A 27,494-nucleotide genomic window follows, 5' to 3' on the forward strand; every position below is an offset into this window, starting at 1 on the left:
TTAATAGTTGGCTTTTACCGCTTCTCGCAAAGTACAAAAAAGGAAAGCGTTCCATCATGGCCTCCTTTATACGTGCTTGATTGTTATTGTGGTGGCTTTAGCTGCGGCGCATTGTGGATTGACAACATTTCTGGTTACAACCTCGCCGCCAAGAAGTACCAGAGTCTCGACACCGCCCGTCCAGATGCGAAAAAAACCGTCCGCCTTCCTCTGTAGCTAAGCTAGCCATGAATTTCAGCCGTTGGATTGCGGCGTACCGGGATTTCGGTGCCCGGAGTCCATCCTACACGGCTATGGCCTCCAACCAGAGTTCCTTGGGTTTCCCCGAAAAGTATCGGCTACACTCGCGATTTCAACGGCTATTTGCCTGTACAGCCATCGTCCTCTTTGCTATCATCGGCGTGGCTGTCTACTCAAGGGAGCACGACCTGCTGCCAGCTATACTCTCTCGTCCGTCTAGAGCGGAAATGACCAAAGAGGACTACATCAATGCCGTCCTGCGCGACCCAGTAGAGGGCCTCCTCGACCCCGAGCCCATCCGCAAGAAATGCAACGAGACGCAGTACCAAGAGGGTCTCGTCTGGCACTGCGACACCGTCGTTGGAGGCATCGGCAACGTGGGAAACATGTGGCTGAACTGCGTGCGATATGCTATGGAAGCAGGAGGTGCGTGTTCTGCCGCTCACTCTTGTGTCCTTGGCTTGCAAGACTGACTTTGGTACTAGCTACAACTCTGATTCTCCCCCGATTAGGCGCCCGCAGCGACAACCTGATCGACCTGGGCAACAAGGACCACTCGGTCGACCTGAGCTACCTCTTCGACGTCGACTACTTCCTGGTTTCGTGGAAGGAGGTCTGCCCGCGGATCCAGGCCGTCGTCTCGGACGCAGAGGTGCCCGACCTGCCGCCAACGCCGTCAGATCGATCACCACACCTAGCGCCCAGCCGAGTCAAGTCCTTTCCGATGCGCAAATACCTGATCGTCGACCCGACCGGCTGGCGCGAAGCCTTTGATGCCTGGCTGGCCAAGGTGCCAGCACCGGCCGTGTCGGCCACGAGCCCGGTACGTGTCTGGCAGGACATGGTGCTGGCCCAATGGAACCGCGAGGCGAACTCGCCCGCGTTTGGCAATGCCTTTCCGCGCCTGTTTCGCTATCCCCTGCAGACGCGCCGGCTGGCGGCCGCGGCGCTGTGGAGCCTCGAGCAGAAGATGGGCCGCCCCGTGGTCGCCGACAGCATCTTGTTTTCGGCCGACTCCCCGACGGCCGAGCTGCCGTCCACCTCTCAGGCCAACTCGCTCGGTCCTGGACGGCTAGCACCAGCTGGCTTCCTGGGCGCCCACATGCGCGTGGCTGCCGACGCGGCGGCGGCTGGCTGGCCCGGCTACGAGGCCCAGGCGCCCTTCTTCATCACCGAGGCCAAGCAGCGCAACTTGACGACGGTCTACCTGGCCACGGGCTCGGACGAACACCGCGAGCGGTTCCGCAAAGACGCCGCCGCCGAGGGCCTGCAGGTGTTCACCAAGGAGGACCTCCTGGAAGAGCAGGAGCTCGCCGAGCTGCAGACGCTCACGTGGGATCAGCAGGCCCTGGTCGACTTTGAAGTGCTCGTCCATAGCACCTGGTTCTACGGCTTCGTGCGCAGTAGCTTCAGCTGGGCTCTCGCCCTGCGCCGTGGCACGCTGCCCGAAGCCGGCCCATCACAGGTGACCGACCAGCTGGGAGACGAGTTCCGGGACAACATCAGCGCCGTCGTCGGACGCCATCCCAACATCAACCCAGAGGGTATGTGGCCTTGATCTTTGTTCCTTTCGATGACGAAAAAGGCAAGATCAAAGAAGGAGGCAATCGGCAAATTGCATGTAATGATAGTAGATTGGTAGACTTGGGATATGGCATGGCGGATGGGCATGTTACGCGTTCTGTTCTCTGTGTTTGGTGCACGAAAATGAAGCGGCAGGAAGCCAGCTCTTCAAACGAGAACTTCCGAAATATTGCTCATCACATGACCCGGTGACTGGTCGGGAACTTCGATCGCCGCTTCCGCTAAGCTGTCAGAGCTAACATTCGTCTGAAAGGTCGATTATTTCGCCGTCTTCTTACTCGGAGAATACTCGGTGTACTTTCACTACTCAGTCGGGGTTGTCTATTGTGGGCTACCGGGCGAATCATGAAAACTTTGATAGTCACTCGTGGAGAAGGTGTCTTTGCTTCTGCCGGCTTGTCTTCGTACTGCCCGGACAGCCTCCGCGTTTCGCTCAGCTCCGTGACCACAGGTACCAGGCTGACACGGTGAATGTCCGAGGCCTGTCTTACTAACACGATCTTACTCGTATATATACAATGTCAACTGGAAAGAGACATGGACTCTGCCTGGCTTTGTCTTACAGATATTGACTGGACCAAGCAACCAACAAACGCATTTCTGCCATCTTATTTGCCAGCCAGATCCATCCATATATCTGTCCTTCCGGAATGACCACAGTAGGGATTCGTGCGGCCGCCTTGAGCCAACCACGGCTGGTCGGCAAGCAGCTTGCACGTGCTCTGCCCAGGCGGCCTTTGACAGTTGCTGACTGCTTCTCGACGACGGCTGTCGTGCGCAAGCGTGACGTCTTCCCGGCCCATGAGACAGAGCACATCCGCCAGACACCCCCGGCCTGGCAACACCATGGATACACCGCGGAGGAGATGCTGGCGGTCAAGCCGGGCCACCGGCCGCCCGAGACCATGGGTGACCGGCTGGCCTGGCGCCTGATCCGCATTTGCCGCTGGGGCATGGACACGGCCACGGGCATGAGCAGCAGCCAGCAGACGGACGTCCGGAAGCCAACGACGGCGGTGGTGGCCGAGAAGCCGCTGACGGAGGCGCAGTGGCTGATTCGGTTCATCTTCCTCGAGTCCATCGCCGGCGTCCCGGGCATGGTGGCCGGCATGCTGCGCCACCTGCGCTCGATCCGGCAGCTAAAGCGCGACAACGGCTGGATCGAGACCCTGCTGGAGGAGTCGTTCAACGAGCGGATGCACCTCCTGACCTTCTTGAAGATGTGCGAGCCCGGCCGGTTCATGAAGCTGATGATCCTCGGCGCCCAGGGCGTCTACTTCAACGCCATGTTCCTGTCGTACCTGATCAGTCCACGCATCTGCCACCGCTTCGTCGGCTACCTCGAGGAAGAGGCCGTCCACACGTACACGCGCTGCCTGGCTGAGATGGACGCCGGCGGCACGCCGCTCTGGAGCGACCCCGCCTTCAAGGTGCCCGAGATTGCCGTCAAGTACTGGCACATGCCCGAGGACAGGCGCACCATGAAGGACTTGATCCTGTATATTCGGGTATGCATCCCAGCTCGGGCAAATGCGCCGCTTGGGCGTTCCTGCTGACAGACCGACGTTAGGCCGACGAAGCAAGCCATCGTGGCGTCAACCACACGCTCGGAAATCTCGACCAAAACGAAGATCCAAACCCGTTTGTGAGCGAATACAAGTCCGGCAACGCACCGCCCAAGCCGATGGTACGGCCTGCCGGCTATGAGCGCGAAGAGGTCATATAGGAGCCCGGTTAGTAAGCGGCGTGATCTGCAGCAATGCCCGGGAGCTCTCCCCTCTGGATATGAGTTACGCGACAGGATCTCCCAAGACTCAACTTCGATTTGTGCTCTCCTGCTCTTCCTTGTTTGTACTATGAAATACCTTGCAACAGTCGGCCCCGGTACCATACAGCACGGAAAATGTACTTTTTTACTGCGCTCGTCACAGATGCAAGTCAAAGGCTGCACATACAGTCATGACACCATGTCCAGCAAGAAACAGCAGCCTTACCTTACTCGTACAGCGCAGTAATAGGGCTTCAACCCGATTGGGCCAGAGACTTGATCGTCAGGCACCTAAAAAGGCACTCAGGCTCCTCTTCGCTAATTGCGCCTCCCTGCACTTTGCCGAGGCGCAGTTTTTCGTAAAGCAGATTCTGCATAGAATTTGCAACTATTTCCTCTTACCGTCCATCACAATGGCACGCTATCTACACCGTACGGTTTGCAGTTTTCTGCGGATGCCCAATGCAATAATGCTTCACCGCCGGATCACAGCCGCCTTCTCGGGAGTTCTCTCTATTTTCCTACCCTCGAAAGTGAGGCAGGCAATGTGCATGGCCTGACATGTGGCATCTCAAGCAGACGGGAGCCGCATGCAGACCATTGGGCAGGATCCGAGTATTACTCGTAGAAGAGCAAGCGCGCACTGTGTGGTCGCGCTACATAGAACAGTACAAATACACCGTGCATGCATTGCGTGCTATAAATTTCAAAATGCTTGGGTCGTAGCTCTGGCACCCCTGCATGCGCGCTCTTTCCCTTGCAAGATACTGGTACGAGTATCTTTACATAGTACCCCCGCCTTCCTACTCCGTGCCACCCCTCCATTTACAATGTAAGATACAAAATTAGGACCCCGTTGTGCTTTCTATTCCGAGCGCTTGCCAGCGCCAAGTGCCAATTTTGGGCTGTCACCGTTTCCCGTTCTAATATTCATCCCCTTTCCTTCATTTCCTTTCTTCTCTACTCGTACACACCTCTCTTCCAAGTACAGCCCGTCGCCACGTCTTGCCCACCGCCTGCGTGCCGTCCACCGGCCCGACCTACAGCCTTACGCCGTACTCTGCACAATTGTGTTCTGATCACCGCCCTTCTCAGCCTCCCATCCCTTCGTGCACACGCCGCATTTCGCATTTGCGCGAACTCGTCAAGCGTTCCCTTATATAGCCTCAAGCTTGCCGACGAGGCTCTCGCCTAGGCTGTGCTCTGCGACAAAGTGCCAGCGCATCGGTATCTGTCGATCGAAACCAACACCAATTGTCTGATTGCCGAAAGGGCAAACCCCGGCTGGTTCTTGCAATACAAAGACCACGAACATTCCACATCTTTCACTTTGAACAGCAACATCCGACTGCACATTGTATCGACTGCTGGTGCCATTTTGTCTTACGGTGTTTCTTCGTCTCGACTGTCGCAACTTTCTGGCACTTCCCTGAGCACATTGTGTGTCCTGTACCGAGCAGCAAGCTGGGTAGCACGTTGCATTCGAGATCAGCCCCCCAGCTCAGGAACGCCACACGTGGAAGCGCAAGCAAGACAGCTTCGAATATCTATTCCTCTTCCGCAGTTGTCGCAGCGCCTTCGGCTTCTGACACGTGCAACTGGTGTGGCTCTTTGCTTGACTCCGGTCCGTTGTCGCAAAACACACGAATCCCTCTCAGAGTAAGATAGCTGTGTTATGCTGGCCAGGGCTACTTAAGGTTTGTTGGTTCCTGCACTATGATACAGTGCGCCCTCCTCCTCCTCGTTCCGTGCGATTATTGAGCTCTGCGCGGTGGGGCTGGCGCAAACCCGGCGATCATCCTTGTTTTTCTTCTTTCTGTCCCGCCTGCAATTGGCCGAGTGCCCGTGTTTCACCTTTTATACTGCTGCCTGCTGACTTGTCGACTTGCCAGCGCGTTTCCTTTGCACAGCCCCTCCCCACTACTGGCAGCACTGCCACAATCATCATATCCTCCGCAAATGCGAAAGGCTGACTGGCTTTCTGCCTTGCCCTTTCCGATAAAGACGGTATAACAGACAGCACCCAGACCAGCAACGCGCATACGCGGATACATCCCCCGGGCCTCTCATTGTCGCCGGGCTAGTGGTAACACCCTGATATCGCTGCAACGGTCAGCATTGCTTGGCACGGCGGGTGGTTCCTAGAAACGTTAAGCACCAGCGCAGCGCGGAGAAAATCAAGGGGGATACCCAGATAGACGGATACGATGGATTCAGTACAGCCTTCCCGCGGCCGGTCGCCATCGCTTAACATAAAGCAAAGCCACTCTCCATCGCCATCCCCTGCTCGCGCCTACAACAATAACCTCCAAGCCATCTCGAGCAACCACAACATCGGCCTTGGCCTCATCGACCCCTCTTCCCAGCAATTCTCCTCGCAGCCTGGCTTCTCCGCCTATAGCAACGGTTACCTAGCTACCACTCGACCTGGGCTAGAACAGCAAAGCCTCGCCTTTGATCACAATCAATCCTTCGTAGACCAGCTAAAGACCGAGCCTGCCAACCCCCCCTTCAACCAAGGCTATCTAGATCCCCAGCAAGCCTACGGCGAGGATTTTACCATATACCCCTCATCAACGTCGGAACAGCTCTCCACCCCGCTGTTTGATCAGCAAGAGCAGTACGGCGTACAAGACATCAACATGGCTACCTCACAGGCATCGCACAGCCCTACCCCTCCTCATCTCCTCACTATTGACGCACTCCCGGGCTCGGCCCACCAGTCTCCATCATTCAATACCCACCAATTTGTCCCGCCCACTGGGCGCCACTCCCGGCATGTCTCTCTCAGGCCTGAGGCTGCTCTGCTCCCGGGCCAAGAATGGACGGGGCCCCATTTCCAAGGACACCGGCGAAACGGCTCCGAGTTTTCCGACGCCTCATCCATCGGAGGACATTCACCATCCATAGCGGGCCAGGACACATTTTCCGATCCTGCAGATCAGATTACGAGCTCTCCCATGCTACAACCGGAAGAGGCCGGCGACGTGTACCGGGAGCTGCGTGGCATCAACAGTTTCAGCATCTCAAACAACCAAGCGGGCCGCAGCCCCTCTCACAGTCCCGCCATCTCGCCACGACTTCTGCCCCAGTCGGTGGCAGAGATGGGCACAGCTTCTGGTTTTTTGCTGCAAAACCAAACCGACAGCTATTCGTACTACATGCCATCCGGCCATGGCTCTGAGGCCTTTCCACAGCTGCCCAATAGCGACATCCCCCAGCAAATGTCTCAGATGTCGGCGCCGAAAATCGAAATACAATATGCACCGCCCAACACGGCCAACCGCAATGCCTTTGCAGGCAAGCCGGTCATGGACACGGATGCGCTGACACCCCCCGACCGAGGTAAGACAAGCTGCTTTAGCCGAGGTGGGGACCGCCATGACATGGATGATATTGACACTTGTGCCACTTTCTTCAGGACGTCAAAGACGCCGTGCGATCACAGACCCATACAACGGCGGAGGGATGGCAGTGGGCCATCAGCACAATGCCGGCAGTCTCTCGCCGCATATGAGAGGCGATCAAACACCACGTTCCGACAGCTCTCGATCCTTGTCTCCCTTTGAGCGATCAGGCAGCGCGGTTGCTGGAAACCGGCGGCGGCTATCGTACGTCGGCCGTCCCCCCAACAACGCCATGGCTCTGCGGCTGGCGGATCCAGATTTCGCTGCGGCGGGGACAATGGACAATGGTATCGTCAACGGTGCGACAGGGACAGGCGCGAAGCGCGCCCAGAAGCACCCGGCAACATTCCAATGCTCGCTGTGTCCAAAACGCTTCACGCGGGCGTACAACCTGCGCTCGCACTTGCGCACACACACAGACGAGCGACCGTTTGTCTGCTCCTTCTGCAGCAAGGCGTTTGCGAGACAGCACGACCGGAAGCGACACGAGGGCCTTCACAGTGGCGAGAAGAAGTTTGTGTGCAAAGGCGATCTCAAGATCGGGGGCGAGTGGGGGTGCGGCCGCCGGTTTGCGCGCGCCGATGCTCTCGGCCGACACTTCCGATCAGAGGCCGGACGGATCTGCATCAAGCCGCTGCTCGACGAAGAGACTCTCGAGCGGCACCGGGCTTGGCAGGAGCAAAACATGGCGGCCCAAGCGGCTGCACAGCAGAACATGATGCTCTCGCAACCTCCGCCGCAGGTCGACCCGAACACAGGCTATCCGATGGATGCTTCGGGCAACTACATTCTCCCGGCGGCACTGTTGGCGCAATACCCGGCTTTGGCACAGGTGAACTGGGCAGCTGTCGACATGAGCGGCGCAGGATCGGGAATGGAAGACGATATCAGCGGGCGCAGCAACTTTGACGCGAGCGACTTGGACGACGGTGATGATGGTGGCTATGTTTCCGGGCCTGGCACCGGCTATGGTGAGGGCGGGATGGGCGAGAATTTTGGCGACATGGGCTATGCATCTGATTATGGTGGCCGTTGACACGTGCCACTTTTTCTGCCCTGGTTCTTTGTCACGCATCATGATACTGGCTCATTTTCCGGCCGTTTTGGGTATATCCGTCCGCCATCACTTCAAGATAGACTTGCTTTTTGGGATTTCTTTATTACGATTACTGTTTATTCATCCACCCTTGTGAGAACGGGTGCCCGATTCGGATGCCTATGTCTACGTCTCTACCTTCATGCTGTTGCCGTGGACACGGTCTGTCCGTTTTGTTCTCCATCATGGTTATACCGTTCTGCAGCTGTTTTTCAAGGGTATTTGTTGTTATATTACCACCCCGATTCCCCACTATGTTTTTTCTTGGTTTGCCGTTTTCGGTTTAACGTTTCTTGGTTTACCACATCGCTCCATTAAGACAGTGCATGAAGTGTAGCACGTCAGGTTAGCATTGACATGCACATGCCGTCAAGTGTAGAAACTACTTTCCAACTACTACCTTTACACGTCATAAAGAGCATATAGTATGGAGCAGCTAGGGGGAACAAAGTTTCAACGCTTCAATGGCCATTTTTATCGATTACCAACTTATTATTACCAATACGGGCACACCACTTTAAAACGTCCTGTTCCACCGGCAAGTATAAGAATATGCCCCTCCAAATCTAGCATTCAGTTTCGGTCCCCAGACACCAACGGCATAATCCAAAGCACACAGCACACTGACAATGACTTCGACAGAATCGTGGCCGGCTACCACCAGGGCCATTGTGATCCGTGGCAAGGGTGTGGCTGCCATTGACGAGGCGGCGCCTGCGCCCAAGCTGCGTGACGGGTACCTGCGGGTGCGCACCACTGCTGTGGCCCTCAATCCGACCGATTGGAAGCACATTGATCATGTGTTGGGCGACCCGACCGGCGCTCGTGTTGGCTGTGACTATGCCGGCATTGTTGTGGAGGTTGGCAGTGGCGTGACCCAGTTCCAGCCGGGCGATCACATTGCCGGAACAGCCCACGGATCGTGAGTTGGCGGAGACGCCGGACGGATGACTGCGTAGCTGCTTTGATCGATCTGCTGACCAGCCGTTCAGCAACGAGAGCCAGCACGAGGATGGCACGTTTGCCGAGCACATTGTGGTCAAGGCCGCGCTCGCCTTTACGATTCCGAAGAACCTCAGCAACGTGGAGGCGGCCACGCTGGGGCTGGGAGCTGGGACGGTGGTATGTTGCTGCGTTGTTTCGTCCTTCGGCCTCCGTCTTTCCCACGCTGACGGCCCATAGGGACAAGGCCTGTACCAGGCGCTCAAGATGAAGCTGCCGACGGAGCCGCTGACGAAGCCAGAGCCGGTCCTGATCTACGGCGGCTCGACGGCGACAGGCGTGCTGGGCATCCAGTTCGCCAAGCTGTCGGGCTACCGTGTCATCACGGCGGCCTCGCCGCACAACCGCGCGTACCTGCAGTCGCTCGGCGCCGATGCCGTCTTCGATTACCACGACGCCGATGCCTTTGTGGCCGACGTGGCCGCCACGGTCAAGGCCTGGGGCCTCGGCGGCCTGCGCCTCGTCTGGGACTGCATCTCGTCCGAGCAGACGGCTCGGCTGTCGGCCCGGGCGCTCTCTGCTGCCGCCGGCGATGACAGCACCGCCACGTTGCTGTACCGCAACCTGCTGCCCGTCCCGGCCGACGTGCTGACGGCGGTCGACCGGCGCATCGACAGCGCCGGCACCTTCTTCTACACGGCCCTCGGCGAGCCTTTTGTCAAGGGCATCGCGTTCCCGGCCGTGCCCGCAGACTTTGCGTTTGCCACGCGCTTCATCGCCCTGACGGCCGACCTGGCCGCGTCTGGCAAGCTGAAGCCGGTCAAGCCGATCGTCAACCGTGGCGGCGCCGGCCTCGACGGCGTCCTCGTCGGACTCCAGGAGCTCAAAGCCGACAAGGTCAGCGGCGGCAAGCTCGTGTACACGATCGGGCCCCAGGAGTGAGGGTCCCGGCGTGAGAGTGATGCTGCAGCAGGCACCAAAAGCAAGTAGAACAGTCTGACCCAGTACACAGAAATAGAAATACAGCAAACTTGTGCAACAGGTTTCGTGGATACAGACATCATGCAGTACACAGACTGCCAGCCACTGAAGGTGTATCAAGACCAATTGCAGGATAAGTGCATTTAAGGGGGTATCTTGGAAAAGGCCGCCATGAGAGCGAATACCGAATATTCATGACAACAGGCGGCGCTTAAAGACAAAATGACAAAAAAGAGTAACCAAGATGTACAATCATGCCTGTTGCTGCATGATCTCCCGGACGACCGACCGGAGGATATCCATGTGCGCGGCCTGGAAGCTGCGGCCGACAAACGGCTTGACGAGAACGCTGCACTCGACCCGGGCCTCTTCGACGAGCTCATAGGCGACAGCAGACGGGAGCGGGCTGCCATCTACGTCGTTGTCCAGGGCCTCGGCGCCGGTGACGGCCGGCTGCACGCGCCAGGTGCTCCAAACGCGCACGCCACCGGCGGCGAAGCTGCGGCAGCGCAGGCCGTCATCGAAGCGCTGCATCACGCAAGGGATGACGACCTGCTTGGTGGCCAGGCCGGGCACGAGGACGATGCGGTCGACGACTTCAAAGGCAGCCAGCGCTTGGCCGTCGTCGCGGAAGAAGGCGTCGTCGACGATCTCGCGCAGGTCGACCGGGCGGCGGCGGTACGAGACCAGAAACGGGTTGGGCGTGATGAGCGGCTCGTAGCGGTGCATCGCCTGGATGACCTGTCCGGGCGACAGTGCTGCCGGCAGCGGGATGGCGAGGTGGAACGTGAGGGTCGGCATGCTGCACAGATTCGTCTTTCTGCTGTCTGCTTTGGTCCGTTCTCTTCGTGCACTCGATCTTCAGCCGGCCGGCTTTATACGAAGTACGTTCCGTGGCGCCGAGGTAAGACGCAGAGCGTTGCTGTAAGCTGAAAGGACACGAGACTCTCCACCAATGACGCTAGAACAGAAGCAGCAGGAGAGTGACAAAGGCGAAGGCGAAGAAAGACGGAAGAAACAACGGAGACATAAAGGACCAAGAATAGAGGGGAAGCTCTGTCGACTAAGAAAGGGGGGATATCGCCTCTCATCCCTTGTCGAGAGATACGACGCAGATCCGTTTTGCTTGTGCGCCAGGCACGACGATTTTCACAGCACGACTGGCGACATTGGCCGGCTTCGGCTAGCAGCAACCGGAAGCAGGAACACAAGAACACACAAAGAGGGGCCTTGTGGATGTCTGAGGTGGGTGGTAAAACAAAGCCTCCTTCCCCTTGGCCGTCCCGTACTCGTAGTCTGTTCTGTTCGAAGTCGATGACGAAATGCCGCCTCTGTTCCTAATTATAGCTACTATGTACGTGATGGGGTTGTGCTGACTTCATATCACGTGCCGGTGAAGTGGCTGTGCAGCGGTGAGTACTAGAGCTGTGGCTTTCGAGATCCTTGCAGCCATTGTCACCACTCTGGATGGAGAGCGACCGTTCTGATTCCGGTCTTGGAACCCCTGCTGGCCCGTCTGCAACCTAACCGATGCGAGGGCCTGCTCCGTATTTGTCGTGACGATGTCCGCTCTGCTTTAGCTGCCGGCCAAATAGACTTTGTCCCAGTCGACTCCCCCACAAGGTTGCGCTCTTCCGCTTCTCCACTGCGATGACTGTCCAGGAAAATCGCTTTCTTCTGGAAACGCACGGCGAGGCAAGACGAGGCAAGACAAGGCGAACGTGAAACAAAACACATGCGAACCGATTGCGGCGAGGCTCAAGAGGCGGTCTGCAGAACCGCCGACGCCCAACCGCCTCTTCGCACGTAAGTTTTCAGATCAATACGTGGTCTGCTGTGGTGAGCCGTGACTCCTGCACGGCAAGTCCAAGTTTCACAGCCTGCTAGCCTGCCAGCCTGCCAGCCTGCCAATCTCTGCTTCCTTTCCCTTTTCCTTCCGCCTCTCGCGTTGCCTCCCCGGATGTACTCCGTACATACATAGTACGCCGTAAGAGCAGCCAGATGTCGAGGAGGCGGTGAGCGAGACGCTAAACTGCTTTGAGCTTTCAAATCGCTGGGAGGCATGGCAAGTGCCAGACTGCCTCCACCTCGGGGGTTTTTTGCCTGTCGTTTCTGTCGTCTCTGTCGTTTGCGTCGGCTGCGATTACAGGTGGATACATGCACTCCGTAATATTGTTACGTAGCTGTCAGTCGGGGAAGCGCGTGCGCGGCTCAACATCGCCAGCTCAGAGCAGATGGCCATGGCTGAGATCTGATGGAGTCTTACCATGGCATTGCGGCCGTAATGCAGACCTGCCCAACTGTGGCGCCCATGGGGCGACTGAGCGGCATAGCGGCATAGCTTAGTTAGCACGTGCGCGTTAGGCCCCGTGCCTGTATGAGTAATAATACGAGTACGAGTACAAGAGAACTTGGCAGTACGGAGTACAGTGGCTGGTATCGGCCTGACAGCATGTCCAAAGGACCCTTTCCCAGGTGACCGGCTGCGCTCATTGAGAGCGCAGACAGGTGCCGGGAGCGTGTATGCGTCGCCATCTCGCTCCGTGCTTGCTCCGAACTATCAGAGAAGGGTGTGGCTGCATCGCCAGCTCGCTAGCACGACAAATGGCTGCCGCCCATCGTGCGGAACATCTGCATCATGCACCACCGTGCAGATGAGGGCAACCTGAAAGGTCCCCAAGGCCCCACATTGGCTGCTTGCCAAGCCGATTTTTCCATCTTGCCGTTCCTTCCACCAGCAAAGTACCCTGAACGCAGCGCTGTCGCCTGCCGCGCATAGCGCCCCAACGGTCCAGGTAGCGGTACATGCGACGTATTTTGTTGGTGCAGGACGACACAGGCGAGACAAAGGGCTCCCCATTCGCCACGCGCACGTACGCGCCAGGACGACCCGTCCCGGGAGAGGTTCTTTAGACATGACGCGAGCGGACGCGATGCTGGAATCCGTTGGAAGGCGGCGCCTGGGGTTTTATCATCAACCGAGCGGGCAGTGTTGGAACGTGGACAAGTCCGTACGGGCACTTCTTACCACGTATTCACGTCCATTAGGCTCAGGGTCGGCTCGTGGGTGATCTGTTTCAGCCCCTCGCCCTGTGACGGCGCAGAGGTCTTCTTCCCATAGGCAGTCGTCTTAGCTTCCCGGCCACCGAGTTTTCTCCCCTCCCATAGGACCAGCGCTGGCCAGGGGATGGATTTGAGGACTCCAGGCCGGAGGGGTTAGACACGAAAATAGAGGGGTGATTCGCTAGGCAAGACAAACGCAGCAAAATACGTAGGGCGAGGCAAAACAGGCGATGCAATTACGAACTATTGACTGGCTGTGTTGACAGACCTGGCCAGGGTGGCTCTTGCTCTTCTCGTCCACAGCACGAAATATCTTACTTGGCACCTTATTATCTAGCTGTTGCCTGCTCGGCCTGAAAAAGGAAGGTGCGCCATTCCCGTCCGCCCTTCAGGGCAATTGCTAGAGTCTCGGCGTATTCGTAACATCGCATTGCCTCCTCGGACTCTTCCCATCTCCACGAAGGCAAACAGTCACAGACAGCGAGAGCGTTCGTACGACAACCATTGGTCGTCGCCCTCCCATCACCTCTCCAATCCGCAATCCACCCACACCGTCGAGGTGACGATCCGCTCTTGTTCACACTAGTACCCCGTCCACCCCCCGGAGTGGCCTAGAAACGCCAAACCGTCTGCCAATCGTCGGCCGTTCCCAGCCATCCCCCGGTCCATTGATCACAGCGTCGCTTGTCTTGTCGCCCTCTCGTCTTCCTTTTTTCTGCTTTGAGGCTTTCTTTCCCTCTTTCTTCCCCTGCACGTCCCCTGTGGGAATCGAAAGTTTGCGCGATACGCGCCTCCCGACCAAGACCAACACCGCGTCGTACGAGACGTGAAGAAAGACGACAAACAACGACAAGCCGAACCGAAGAGGAAAAATACACACACAGAGACAAGGCAGAGCGTTCTGTGCCGGATCAGCAGCCCACCCGTCCGACTCCAGCGTGATCCCGCTTCGGCGTCCCGCAGTCTCGCGCTTCAACCGCCCTGACTCTGTCAACCTGGCATTGCTCTCTTCTTGTCCGCCGTGGCGGCTCTTCCCTTCCCTCCTTGTCTCTAACCTGCAATTGCTTTGCTGCAAACAAGGACCAGGGGAACCTGGCTTCTGCCCTGGGGAACCTGGCTTCTGCCCTGGCTCGATATAAGGTATGTATCTCTGCCTTATCCAGAGCCCAAGCCTACGCGCGTTTGCCAAACTGCTCAGCCCTCTGGCCTCCCTTTCCCGCCTCGACATGCATGGCCTCCCCTCTTCGTGTTGCTACTGAGCAAGTCTCTCTCACCGCCCTGATATTCTAACACTTCCTGCATGACAGCACCGTCCACAGATCGCAACATAAACCATCGACAGTCGCAGTGGTAAACAACAGGTGTGTCACACAACGCCACCCTCCATTGCCGTCCTCTGTCCTGTCGCCTGCGCGTCTCCCCCACCACTTGCCCTGTGGTGCATGGTACCTACATCATCTTGCGATCACACTGCCAAACAATCACCAATCCTGCTTGGTGCAGCCCCTCCCAATTCCGAATCCTCGCGGCCCATTGGCCCCCTTATCGCTCAGCCCTCCGTCCCCTTGCAGCCATGAGGATCGAGCGCCGACTAGACAGAGGACGGAAAACAAAACCAGAGACTAAAAAATCGCCCTTTACATCTACTGACTTCTCCACCAGCAATTGTAGGGCCTGGCCGACGCGACGACTTTCTTGACCCATCCCTCCCTCCGCCCCTCTTCCCATCTCCTTGTGGTCAGAGGCAGGCAATGGTAGGTCGTGCCGCGTCTTCTAACTAGTAGGAACTCGATGAGATTCGCGCCATCTCAAGTACCTGGATCGCCTCCAGCCCCGACTCAATCCCGACTGTGCAGCAACCCGCGTAGTGCAGACTCGATTTTCGAGCGACCGTCCGAAGCAGAGCCCCTCAACCCGTCGCCAAACTAACCGCGACGCTTTAGCTCATTCCTACGACACTCTCAAACCAGGCTCCTTATTGCCAGCTCTCATCTTTTTGCTGCGTCCATGAGTCTGACAACAGCCTTCAAGTGCACCGTCAGTTCGCTAGACAATCAATATGGCCGCCGTCCAGCTTCTTGCGTTGCGCCCCAACAGCGTTACCGTAGAAGGCGTCGCATATGGCTCCTCAACGACCCGATATGGGACAAAGGCGACTGGGTGGGATGATGGCGCGGAGGACAGCTGTTCTGGTGTCCCCTGGTCTGCTGAGGACTTGCGCATCCGCATGCGCTGCATTGCTTCGGCCTGGACACAACTTCGGGTGAGATTTCTCTTCGTTTTGCTCCTTTCTCTAAACCCTACGCCCTACCTCTCCCTGTACCGTGTTGCGCTTGGCACTATCATGTCTTCCCGTCTGCCATATGTGCCTGTTTTACTCTGTATATACGCGCAATGGTTCTGCGGCAAGCAGGCGGCTACACACGAGAGGGCGCCATATGATATTACCACTTCGGTCAGGTTTCGATATTTCTATTTCTCTTATATTTGTACATTTTTGCCATATTTTCTCCCCTCCAAATTCCCATCCTTTTGCCTCTACTGCCTCCTGGAGAGAGAGCCTCTGCTTGCATGCATGCTGGCGGCTCCTGTATATGGGCCTGCCAGCCTTGCAAATTAAGCCGCTGGCGGGTCAACTGGGTCTCTTAATATCCATCCTGCTACCACGTCAAAAACAATTGTTTGGTGCCATGGTGGTCCTCGACTTACACTGTTTTCTTGGAAAACGACTTTGTTGATGACATGTACTGATGACTTTCTGTTAGGGCCTGGTGGCTTCTTCACAAGTCTCGAAAGTCCATCTGACATCAACACGCAAATTCATATTACCAAGCCTCACCCCCAAATGGGCTCGTAGCTTCCACCCATCTTCCACGTCCGAATCCGACTTTTTGGATGACGCGCCCATATCGGACCCAAGCCGAACTGGTGACCGACCGAGTGAGCGAAATTGGGCAGATTCTGGTCTTGGCGACACGCCTTCACAGGCCGAGTCCGATCGTCGCAGGCACAAGAGTGACTCTGGTCTTTTTCGGGACCCTTGCCTGGACACACGCGTGAACTTTTTGTCTACAGAAGGCTTCAAGGAGGCCGCTCCGAAAAAGAAAAAGAAAAACCAGACGAACAGCTCCAACAATAACAACAATGCGAACAACAATACAAATAACAACAATTATAACAGCAACGACAACAATAGCAACGGCGCCGATAAGAAGGAGGCTGCGGGAGGCGACGCGGGCAGGGGCATTAACGGTGGCAGCGGAGATGGTGGTGACGACAAGAAAAAGGGGGATGACGCCGCACGAGACATCGCCACGACCGACATGAAGAAGAAGGGCAAGAAGAGCGATGCATTACTCCCAGATGTCTCTGCAGCAGGGGACGTTGACGCGTTTCAGGAGATCACGCTCAACGATAGTGGACCAGCTTCGCAAGGCTGGGGATCAGTTGGGGGTTCTGGCAAAACCGCTACCACTGGTCTCGCACGAGGCGCATCTGATGACAAGGCCGAGGAAGATGATAACTCGTGGGGCGCCAACCGAACTAAGCTCAAAAAGAAGAAGACGGCACTCGGTTCCGGCGACTTCGGCGAAGACAATCTAAATTCTGCTGTATCTGCCGAGAAGAAAACGGAGGCTTTCTGGGACAGGACCGCAAAGACAGACACATCAGCCAAAACCCAAGAGGGGGAGGGATGGGGCTGGGGTTTGACAGGCGGCAAGAAGAAAAAGGCCGAGCCGGAACCAGTACCGGAGCCGGAGAAGCCACTTACGGAGGCCGATTATACAACAGCAACTGATCCCTGGAGGCCATCACTACCAGCACCGAAGAAAGTCAAGAAAAATGGGAAGATTGCTGCGATGGCCAGTGTTTTCGAACCAGAACCTGATCCGGAGCCAGCACCATCGGTAGAACCGGAACCAGAACCCGAGAAGACGAAAGAAGACGAAGGTACCTGGGATATTTTCGGCATGGGCAAAAAAACCAAGAAGAAGAAGGCCGACGAGCCTAAACCGGTCGAGCCGGAGCCGGAGCCAGAGACAGAACCGGCATTTCGGGAAGAATCGCTTTGGGGGTATTCTGCACCGACAAAGAAGAAGAAAGCGAAAGGGGCTGCTGCTGTTATTGTGCCTGAGCCACTCAAGGAGCCCAATCCAGAACCGGAGGCAGAATCAAGGGACAGTGCCGAAAAGGAGGAGGGCGGCTTCTGGCCAAGTCTGACAGCGAAAAAAGACAAGAATGGCAGGAAAAGCGATTCTACTCCTTACTTGGAGGCCCCCACACCGCCAAAGAACAGATCCTCTTATGATGATGAGTACGACTTGTTTGGAAGCAAGAAATCCAAGAAGAAGGCTGCGCCCGAAGAGGTCGTCGACTCACCCGCTGCGGAATGCAAGATGGACAACTTTGACATTGGCTTGGGCGCATCTGCCTCCAGCAAGAAGAAGAAGAAAGGGAAGGCCGCAGAGCCTGAGGCCAAGTCAGAGCTGATCCAAGATCCTGAACCAGAAAGCAAGCCTGACTCCGACGAAACGTTTTCAGCCTTTGTCACAACCAAGAAAGATAAAAAGAAGATGAAAACTGCGGCCGTTCTTGTCGTTGAAAAGCCCGAGCCGCCGAGGGATCCCGACCCGGATCCAGAGCTCGAACCTCCACCGGAGCCCCCAAATGGCATTCTTGGCGCTACCGACGACTTGTCATTCAATGTTTGGGGTACAACCATGCCGAAGAAAATGAAGAGTAAGAAGGGCAAGCTTGTGGAGCAGGAGCAGGAACCAGAACTAAAACCGGTACCAGAACCAATAGTTGTCATTGAACCCGCACCCGAGCCTCAAAAACCTAAACCTGCGCCCGAACCTGAGCCAGTCACACAACAAGAGGAAGAAGACTGGGGGTTCTCGTGGAGCAGTCGGAAAAAGAAGAAGGCGGTGGTCGACTCTGGCTCTAACAAAGACTCGAAATCGACACATTCGGTGCCTGAACCGGAGGCCCCTAAGAGCTTCTTCGCCTCGATCTGGTCTTCGGCAACTGGCAAAACGAGAGAGAAGACCCCCGAGCCTGCTAAGCCCCCCCCAAAACCGGAGCTTGAGCCGGAGCCTGAGCCGGAACCTGAGCCGGAACCTGAGCCAGAACCTGAGCCGGAACCTGAGCCGGAACCTGAGCCGGAACCCGAGCCTAAATCCAGGCCTGCGTACGTGGAAGAGAAGGCTGAAGATATATGGGGTTCCAGCAGCTGGGGCAAACAAAGTAAAGAAGGGCAACCAGAAGGGGCCTTTGCTGGATCCAGTGCCTGCACCTGCTCTGGAGGTCAACAAAGTGGAGGAGTCAAACTGGGGTCCTGTATCGAAGAAGGAGAAGAAAAAGAAGGGAAGGGTTGCCTCTGCTCTAGCAGCCTTTGAGCCGGAGCCTCCAAAGAAGGTGGAACCAGAGCCTGAGCCGGAGCTGGAGCCGGAACCGGAGCCGGAACCAGAACCGGAATCAGAGTTAGAGCCAGAGCCGGAGCCGGAAAAGAAAGAGGAAGAAATCATCTTCATGACAAAGAAGGAGAAAGAAAGAAAAAAGGAAAGTCGGCGGCTGTTATGGAGCCCGAGGTCGCTAAAGAAGAACCCGCCAAGGTCGAGCCGGAGGCCGACCTATGGTCTACGGCCATCACCATCACCAAGAAAGAGAAGAAGAAGAAAGCCAAGGTGGTGGGGCCGGAGCAAGAACCTGAGCCTGAGGCAGACCCAGATCCAGAGCCAGAACTATTGCCCCCTGCCCCTGACCCACCTACTGACGAGCCCGAGGACATGTGGAGATTTGCTCTCAAAAAAGGGAGAAAAAAAGAAGAAGGGCAGCAAGACTATCGAGCCCGAAACGATGCCTGACCCCTCCGCCCGGGAGCTAGAGGATGATCCATTGAGTTTTTCTACGAAAAAGGACAAGAAGAAGAAGAAGGGTAGCAAAGCTGTCGACCCGGAGCCGGAACCTGCGCCTGAGCCTGAGGAACCGGAAGCAGAGGTGGAAGCGTGGGGGATCTCTCTCAAGAAGGAGAAGAAGAAGAAGAGCAGTAAGGCTGTTAAGCTTGAGCCTGAACCCACGCCCGAGCCTAGGGAATCGGAAACGGAACCAGAGTTTGACCCGTGGGGAATGTTTGTCAAGAAGGAGAAGAAAAAGAAGAGCAGCAAGACTGTTGAGCCTGATCCTGAACCTGTGTCAGACCATCCAGATCCAAAGCCAGAAGTGGAGTCGTGGGACCCCCCTTCAAAGAAGGACAAGAAAAAGAAGAGCAGTAAGACTGCGGAAGCCGAACGCGAACCTACGCCCGAGCCCCCGGATCCGAAACCAGAGGCTGACACGTGGGCCTTTTCTCTCAAGGACAAGAAAAAGAAGAGCAGCAAGGCTGTGGAATCTGTACGTGAGCCTACGCCGGAACCCCTAGCCCCAGGACCTTCTGCCGTCGAGACAGAGGACGACACATGGGGAACTACGAGCAAAAAGGACAAGAAGAAGAAGGGGAAACACGTAGAGCCTGAGCCAGAGCCGGAGCCTACGCCTGAACCAGAGCCAGAACCAGTAGTCGACCTGGGCGACAACATGTGGCCGACATCTTCTAAGAAAGACAAGAAAAAGAAGAAGGGCATTGGTGTAGCTGAAGAGGAGCCAGAAAAGCACGAACCTGAGCCGGTGGCTAGTTTTGGCGGCTGGATGGGCTGGGGAGGCAGCGCGAAGACCAAGAAAGAGACCAAAAAGATCAATATTTCGGACGAGCTTGACAACGCCGAAGCTGACGCCAAGAGTGGGGAAGCTGAGGACGATTTACTCGAGTTTCACGACAGCCACGGCTCGGTCGACGACAAGCATGATGACAACCCCCCGGAAGAGATTGCCGAAGAGGAGGAAGAGGAGGAAGAGGAAGAATCGTGGCGCTGGGGTATCGGCAAGAAAGTGAAAAAGAAGAAGGGCAAGGCGGTGGCGGAAGCAGAACCTGAAATCCCATTACGTGCTCCAACACCACTTGATGAGGAAGAGGAAGAAAAGGCGCCAGTCAGCAACGGCTTCTGGGATGACGATTTTGGTTCCCTGTCGAAGTCGAAATCAAAGGAAAAGGAGAAGGAGAAGGAAAAGAAGAAGGAGCCCAAGCTGAGCAAGAAGGAACAAGAGAAGCTTGAAAAGGAAAAAAGAAAGGCAGAGAAAGAGAGGGCAAAGAAGGAGGCGCAAGAGGCGAAGGAAGCAGAGGAGCGCGCCGCCCGCGAAGCTGAAGAGGAAGCGGCGCGAGAGGCGGAGGAGGCTGCTCAGCGCGAGGCAGAAGAGAAGGTCCGCATCGAAGCCGAAGAGCAGGCTGCTCGTGAGGCTGCAGAGGCCGAGATAGCAGAGGAGGAGGCGAGGAGGACGATGCTCCTAGAAAAGAAGGAAAGGATGCGCAAACTCCCCAAGAAGGAGCAGCGGGAGCTGGATGCTCTGAACCAAAGCGCCAGCAAGCGAGCCGAAGAGATCGCTGCCAAGGAAGCCGAAGAGGAGGCAGCGCGTGAGGCGGAGGAGGAAGTGGCGCGCGAAGCGCAAGCTGCACGCGAGGCTGAGGAGCAAGCTGCACGAGAGGCAGAGGAAGAGGCAGAGCGCGAGCGTGAGGAGGCAGAGGCTGCAGAGGCTGCCAAGAAGTCCAAGTCCAAGTCATCGTCAAAATCGAAAGACGAGAAGAAAAAGGACAAGGGCAAGAGCAAGGACAAGGATCGGGACCGAGAAAGAGACAAGGGAAAAAAGACAAGGACGAGGACGAGGAAAAGAAAGAGGAGAAGAAGGAGAAGAAGGAGAAGAAAGGCAAGGGCAGAGAGGAGGAAGTCGACATGTTCAAGGAAATCGAGGATGACCTGGTCAACCTCAGCCCCGAACAGATCGAAGCGATCTTGGCACCAAAGGTCGAGCCCAAAAGCGAGCCCAAGAGCAACGGGACTTTCAGCTTCTGGGGGTCGTCCAAGAAGACAGGTTCGTTGCCTGAGGCATCGCCAGCGGAGGCCGTTGCCGAGGCTGAACCAGTAGCGGCAGAAACTGAGTCAGCCGATCTGTTGGACATGCGGCAGGACGCTAAGAGCACCAAGACCAGTAAGAGCTCAAAGAGGAGTAGCGTGGTTGAGGAGGTGACCAAAGACGCGCCACCGATCGCGAGGGAAGTCGTGTCAACTTCCAAAACCAAGAAGGGCGTCAGCGGCAAGATTTCCGACCGCCTGAAGCTGTTTGAGGCTGCAGCGAACGATTGGGACGAGCCAATTGTCGACGAAGCACCACCGCTTCGATCGCTGACCTTGCCGCCACCACCTCCACCGCCAGCGGAGCCAACGCTGTCCGAGAAGAAGAAATCAAAGAGAGACAGGGCAGCACCGGTTATTGTGGAAGAGCCGGAAGCAGCCCCACAAGCATCTTCATCCCGGAAGGCGCCCTCGCGCTGGTCTTTCGGATCGCCGCTGAGCTTCTCGGTCGAGGAGAGCGAGAATGTTGACGAGGCGAACAGGCTAGCCAACGAAGACGAAGACGAGATTGTTGCCGTTATCGACATGGCATCAACGAAGAAACCGGGCAAGAAGGGCGCTACAAGCAAGGCGGCCAAGGCCAAAGCTTCAGCCGCTTCTGTGCCTCCACCAGCACCCGTTGCACCGACTGCAGACCCTGCCAGCCCCCCCACACCGCCGTATGAGCCAAAAACGTCGAAAAAGGATCGCCCCAAGATCAGTCGCGATGGAACGTCTTGGAATATGTGGTCGTCCGCCGCACCGGCTGCACCGCCAGCACCACCTGCACCACCCGCACCACCTGCACCGCCGACCAGCGTGCCGACGAAGCGGCAGGTGAAGCTGCCGCCAACATCATCCCGGCACCACAAGGCGGAGGTGAAAAAGGACAGAGATGAAAAGGCAAGCTCCTCAAAAGACTCGTCTGGCTCAGACAAGGCTGAACGGTCTGACAAGGCAAAGGATGTGCCGGCCAAGGCCATGCGGCGCCAGAGCGTGTTCACCAGCACGCCACCGATATCGCGCTCTGCCACGATGCGGGAGACACGGGAGAAGCACCATGGCGTGAGCAACGGAAGCAGGGCAACACGACGCAACTCGGTCGATGTTACGAATGGGCCCGCATCGCCACCGCCGGAGCCAGCAGACATTGTTGGAAAGGCAGCCAGGATTCTTGGAGTAGGCCGTTCCGGAAGCCGGCGGACTTCCAAGCACGTTGAAGAGGATGAGCAGGGCACCACAGACGCTGAGCCGGCTATCATGCGGTCGGAGCGACGCAGAGCAAAGGTAAAAAGCAGAGTGCACGATAGCCGTGATTATGCGGAGGATCGAGGCGCTGATCATCATTATCGTCGTCAGCATCACCGCCAAGCAGAAGAAGAAGTGATAGTGGACCCTCTGAGCCCGCCGAAGCGTGCGGATTCCACGTCCGCAAAGCGATCTGGTTTTGCCGGCTTATTTGGAAAGCTGAACTCAGCACCGGCAGCACCGGCAGCACCGATGCCGCCTCGCGACTTGCGACCCGAAGTACGACCCGAAGCACGGCGGCGACACACCGTACATAATGCGGCAGACGGGCGGGATGGGGCTGGCATGGGAGACGCAGAGCAGGAGGCGCGCCGCGCTGCTCGTCGGGCACGCCATGCGGAACGGGAGGCAGCGGATCGGAAAGCAGCGGAGCGTGCGGCAGAAGAAGCACGCCGGGCCAAGGATGAAGAACGACGCGAGCGGCGACGGAAACACGCAGAAGAGGCACGGCGACTCGAAGAACGGGAAGCACGCAAGGCAGAGCGCCGGGCAGCAGAAGAGCGGGAGGCAGCTGAGCGCGAACATGCAGATCGTGAGCGAGTAGAGCGGCGACGGTTGCGCAAAGAGCGAGAGCGGTCTGAGGCCGAAGCGGAAGCCGGACGACACGCGGAGCGACGACACCGCCACCGGACAGAAGTGCACGCGCCGGAGAGCGAGCGAGAAGACGAGGAAGAGCAACGTCGTCGGCGGCGAGCCGAGAAGAAGGCGATGCGCGAGGCCTCGGACAAGAAGAAGACGTCGTCTCGGCGGCAGTCGGAAGCGGAAGAACAGCACGTATACTCGCGCCACGACCGGGAGAAGCGGGACAGACACGGGAAGCAGCCGAGCTGGCCGCACTCGGGCACGTCGTCGTGGGTGAAGGAGCACTCGGACGCACCGCCGCCACCAGTAGTAGGCGATGCCGAAGCGGCAGCAGCAGAGGAAGCGGCACGGCGAGAGCGACGCGACCGGCGCCGCCACAGCCAACGCTACCACGACGGCGAGGCGACGGCAGCCGAAGACGACGGGCGTCGACGCAAGGAGCGACGGGAAGACCGACGCGGCGACGATCGACGCGGCGAAGACCGGGACCGCGAACGATACTATCGGGACCGTGATCGTGGTGAGCGCACTCGTGGTGACCGTGGCGAACAAAGACACGAGCCACAGGCCGGATCCGAAGGCAGCGACGTTCGCAATGGCGCCGCTTTTGACCCGACGCCGCGGAACACCTGGTGGCGAAAGTTTACGGGAGCTTGAGCGCGGGATGCTCTCGAGCACGATCATGATTTTCGGGAAGCGTACGTAATGTGTGAAAAGTCTCTGAACGAGCATGTGGCGTTTTCTGTTTGTTTCTCGGCCTGCCTCCGTCTGCAACGTGCAGCTCTTCTTTGTTCTGAACAGCCGGTCTTTTTAGATGGCCATGCCCCCGGGCTGGCATAGGGCATATCCCGTGGTTTGTGTTTGTTTCAGCGGTCAACAGGCGTTTCAACAAAAAAGGATACCTCACTCAGCCGCTACTACAACGGCGTAGTACACGTCTTATACCCCCTTTCAGCCATGTCCTATGTGCCGTTGTCTGGTGTCTTGTCTCTTACTATATAGTCTGGAGAACTGGCAGTAGCATCTAATACGATCTCTCATCTCATCGGACAAACGCAGCTGTGACCCATAGATTGTTAGTAAGCAAAGGCGAAGAGTGGCGTGCGTTCCACTTCTCCACTCGGCTCCACAGCACGGACGAAATGACGACGTCATTGCCCAGGCACCTGCCACCAATATAAGGTACCGATCGTGCAGTTGCCGTCTGTACATTCTGCCTGATCTCATCACCATTTGTACGCATTCGTCTACCAACCAGAATCTGATACCATACTCTCCCGACAGAACAAGCAACATGCCTCTGATCGTGCCTGGCGTGACAGCCAACAACCTTGGCGACGGCGAGACGCAGGAGTGGCTGCAGAAGCTGGCGGGCAAGACGCTAACAGACGGCAGCTCGAGCGAGACGGTATGTAGACGATTTCTTCTTTTCGTGCATAGTTCTGACGACGCAGGCCTTTTCGAAGCAGGACCTGCCCAAGCAAGCGCGGATTGTGCAGCCCGGACAGATCTTGTCCAAGGACCACGAGCCGAAACGGCTGAATGTGATTCTGGCCCAGGATGGAACGGTAGAGAATGTGTACCATGGATAGAAGTGGTAGAGGAATCAAGTAGAGGAATAGCACAATCAGATCTTCATGGCAGACACGAGCACAGTTGTTTACAGCTGGCGACACTGCCGTATTCGCACGCTACAGCGCCTGTGCCCACTGTAGAGACAAGCTACCCCGCCAGAGCGGCGATAAGATAAGGCTTGCCTCAGCCATTTTTCTCTGCAGCGGGGCTTCTGAGCTGCAACCCGTCGACAGGCCACTGTCCTGATCTATCGCGACCATGTTTAAGAAGGAGTGAGTGCTGGTAGGACGAGACTGTGTGTGTGTGCCGTCTGCCTGGTGCAACTGCTGACCGTCGCCGCAGCATATCGTCAGCCCCGCCGCAGAAGCTCAAGACGTCGGTGCAGCGATCGTTGCGGCAATCGCTGCTGTCGACGTATCCGCTGCTGGCGCCGTATGCCGACGAGCTGCTGCCGAAGAAGGCGTCGCTGCAGTCGATCAAGCTGCCTGATCGTGCGGTCCTCTACGTGCTCGACCACGAGCCGCTCTTCTTCGAGTCCGGCAAGCCCGGTGACGTCCCGCTGCTGCCGCATCTCCGTCTCGTCCACCGCTTCCCCCAGGCCTTTCCGAGCATCCGCATCGACCGTGGCGCGATCCGGTACGTTCTCGGCGGCGCCACCCTCATGGCTCCGGGCCTGACCAGCGCTGGTGGCCGCCTGCCGGCGCCGCAGGAAGGCCAGGCCGACGGCCACGAGGGCGTCGACGACGAGGGCCGCTGGAGCCGCGAGCTCGAAAAGGGCGAGCCCGTCGTGATTACGGCCGAGGGCAAGCTCGAGGCCTGCGCCGTCGGTCTGCTCGTGGCTGGCACCAAAGAGGTCAAGGACAAGGGCAAGGGCCCCGTCGTCGAGGACGCGCACTTTCTCGGCGACGGGCTCTGGCGTCTGGGAATGGACTGAGACAGAAGGGGGCGGTGGAGAGCAGGATCAGGACAGGGACAGCAAGAGGCTGCCGGGAGGAACATACAAGACGCAATGCTACGACTAGGGGTATCACGATCTCAATGCAAGGTCTTTTCCAGGTCGAACGTTCAAATTGTGGCAGGAGGCTGCTCCAAGGACGGTGTCTGTGGCTCTATTCTCTGGTGCTCTCATACGCGGTATCCTGGTCAGACAGAGAACTGTTCCGCGAGGACGGTGGCTTATATGGTCGGTACTGTTGTGTCGCCCCGGTGCCGGAGCCGCCGTTTGCTAGGTCCTCCTGTATAGCTGGCTTGGCCTGTTGAGCGATCGCCAGGCAGATTCCGGCCAGCTCAAAGTTCAATACGGCACGGCAGACCACCGCGGATGCTATATACCGCATAATGACGGTGATGACGTCGACAATCTCAATAAACGTGACCGACGAGAAGATCAGGGTGCCCATTGCAATGTGCAAATAACCCAAGAAGGTGGCCAGGTAGTTCAGAACGACGTTTGCGATCAACGGGGCCGGTTTGTCCAATCCGTCTGAATCGATCACGTCTTTGTGAACAAGGCACATACGCGTCTCTTTCGCCAAGAACGCACTGCTTTTGTTCAAAAAGGTATTTGGAGAATCGGACGATGCAGTCTGATGGTCCGATACACTTGGAGAGCTTTCGCCGTCTTGCTTGGATTGTTTCATGTCTCTCCTGAGGACCATCCCGTCCAAGGCAGCCGGCAGGTAGATGTTAAAGGACAGTATTGTCCAGGTAAGCGGCCAGAACCAGTTGTTGCAGCTGAAAGCCATGGTCGTTTGTAGGCCGAGCTCAAACGAGGTGTAGATCACATTGGCTACAGCCGCGCCGGCAAGCGCATACTGCACCAGCGAGATGAGTCTCTTCAAGCATCGCGCATCCTTCAACGTCTCCCACAAGTTGATGGTGCTATGTTTTCCGCGCACAACCTCCAACGGACTCTTGTACTTGAACACGCTGTCAATGTATACCACGGGAGAGCCAGACGATAGGAGAAGTGAGAGGAATGGCCGCTCTGTAGCGAGCAGCGAGATCTCAGCCACGCTTGGTCCGAGCTGGCCCAGAAGCACGGGAGTCAGGCCGAGCAGCACGTTGGCACTCTGCAGACGTGCCTTGATGTCTTCGTGCAAATTTTCTATAATACAGTTTTGGTGTTTCAAGCAGACGACGCCCAATGCCTTGAGACTTTGGTGTTGATGAAACGCTTCACGATAGTTGGACAAGTTTTCATGGCAGGCCAGTTGAGACAGCCTCAAAGGTGCCGTTTGAAACGAGAGGGTACCAGGCCCTAAATTTCTCGTGGCGTGGCAGTGCGGCTGCAGACTGGGATAGGGCCAGGATATGGACCAGGACCGAAAGAGTAGCGATTTTCAATTTCATAATGTGTTGAGACGGAAAGACGGGGTGGAGGGAAATGAGCAAGGTAGGCTTGATTGACGCGAAGAGCAGGAAGTTGGGTTGATCTGTAATTCTCCCAAAAACTACAGGAGAGGAAATGGGCTCTTTAAGAAGAACGCTTTCGAGTCTCGACAGAATCTGTCTCCTCGCGGAAAGCACCTCAGCCTTGGCTTGCTCCTTTGCCGTTTCGTGGCCGACGCTGAAACAAGGGGTCGCGGCCTCATCTATTTTCAGACATCTAGCCGCCCAAACTCGCCAATCAGGACGGCACTTGTGTGATTGCATATGGGATGTATACCATTAATGTCCACATTGGTCTCTCTATAGGGCCTCCTGCCATGGCAAATTCTTGCGTAAATTACCTGCACAAATATTGGTGCCTAGTCTTGAACAGAATACGAGGCCTAGCTGCGTCCACTCAAGGTGCTGCTTCAACTGCCGCATGGCTCACCAGCTGGGCTACAGTGAAACTGCACGTTGACGCTCTTGCAGGACGTCTAAAGGAATGTCCCGCCATTGGACTGGTTCGTGTTCTATAATTCCGAACATAGACTAGTTTTGTATTTGTGACTAGAAATAATCTTGTGGGATTTGCG

General features: G+C 57.0%; 8 protein-coding genes across 8 annotated transcripts; 6 read left to right on the forward strand and 2 right to left on the reverse strand.

The window, feature by feature from the left end:
* Positions 1-227: 227 nt before the first annotated feature.
* CMQ_7287 (alternative oxidase) lies at positions 228-3,550 on the forward strand (the record flags this gene model as incomplete). The annotated part of the gene is made up of 4 exons (XM_014314292.1): positions 228-666; positions 753-1,784; positions 2,488-3,332; positions 3,395-3,550. The coding sequence occupies 4 exons, from the start codon at positions 228-230 to the stop codon at positions 3,548-3,550; spliced, it is 2,472 nt and encodes an 823-aa protein (XP_014169767.1).
* A 2,249-nt stretch (positions 3,551-5,799) lies between these two features.
* Positions 5,800-8,035, forward strand: CMQ_7368 (c2h2 type zinc finger domain containing protein; the record flags this gene model as incomplete). Its single annotated transcript, XM_014314373.1, has 2 exons — positions 5,800-6,937; positions 7,014-8,035. The coding sequence occupies 2 exons, from the start codon at positions 5,800-5,802 to the stop codon at positions 8,033-8,035; spliced, it is 2,160 nt and encodes a 719-aa protein (XP_014169848.1).
* A 689-nt stretch (positions 8,036-8,724) lies between these two features.
* CMQ_7684 (zinc-binding oxidoreductase) lies at positions 8,725-9,979 on the forward strand (the record flags this gene model as incomplete). The annotated part of the gene is made up of 3 exons (XM_014314689.1): positions 8,725-9,017; positions 9,088-9,217; positions 9,278-9,979. 3 exons carry the CDS (start codon positions 8,725-8,727, stop codon positions 9,977-9,979), a joined length of 1,125 nt encoding a protein of 374 aa, XP_014170164.1.
* A 291-nt stretch (positions 9,980-10,270) lies between these two features.
* CMQ_7276 (uncharacterized protein) lies at positions 10,271-10,819 on the reverse strand (the record flags this gene model as incomplete). Its single annotated transcript, XM_014314281.1, has 1 exon — positions 10,271-10,819. The coding sequence occupies one exon, from the start codon at positions 10,817-10,819 to the stop codon at positions 10,271-10,273; it is 549 nt and encodes a 182-aa protein (XP_014169756.1).
* A 4,321-nt stretch (positions 10,820-15,140) lies between these two features.
* On the forward strand, positions 15,141-23,610 carry CMQ_7105 (uncharacterized protein; the record flags this gene model as incomplete). Its single annotated transcript, XM_014314110.1, has 4 exons — positions 15,141-15,344; positions 15,847-16,096; positions 18,369-20,736; positions 20,889-23,610. The coding sequence occupies 4 exons, from the start codon at positions 15,141-15,143 to the stop codon at positions 23,608-23,610; spliced, it is 5,544 nt and encodes a 1,847-aa protein (XP_014169585.1).
* Positions 23,611-24,247: 637 nt separating this feature from the next.
* On the forward strand, positions 24,248-24,545 carry CMQ_7696 (uncharacterized protein; the record flags this gene model as incomplete). The annotated part of the gene is made up of 2 exons (XM_014314701.1): positions 24,248-24,361; positions 24,408-24,545. 2 exons carry the CDS (start codon positions 24,248-24,250, stop codon positions 24,543-24,545), a joined length of 252 nt encoding a protein of 83 aa, XP_014170176.1.
* A 241-nt stretch (positions 24,546-24,786) lies between these two features.
* Positions 24,787-25,462, forward strand: CMQ_7532 (pua RNA-binding domain protein; the record flags this gene model as incomplete). Its single annotated transcript, XM_014314537.1, has 2 exons — positions 24,787-24,800; positions 24,871-25,462. The coding sequence occupies 2 exons, from the start codon at positions 24,787-24,789 to the stop codon at positions 25,460-25,462; spliced, it is 606 nt and encodes a 201-aa protein (XP_014170012.1).
* A 175-nt stretch (positions 25,463-25,637) lies between these two features.
* On the reverse strand, positions 25,638-26,731 carry CMQ_7359 (uncharacterized protein; the record flags this gene model as incomplete). The annotated part of the gene is made up of 2 exons (XM_014314364.1): positions 25,638-26,011; positions 26,722-26,731. 2 exons carry the CDS (start codon positions 26,729-26,731, stop codon positions 25,638-25,640), a joined length of 384 nt encoding a protein of 127 aa, XP_014169839.1.
* Positions 26,732-27,494: the final 763 nt, after the last annotated feature.

Source organism: Grosmannia clavigera, assembly GCF_000143105.1.
Source record: "Grosmannia clavigera kw1407 unplaced genomic scaffold GCSC_173, whole genome shotgun sequence".
Lineage (NCBI taxonomy): Eukaryota > Fungi > Ascomycota > Sordariomycetes > Ophiostomatales > Ophiostomataceae > Leptographium > Leptographium clavigerum.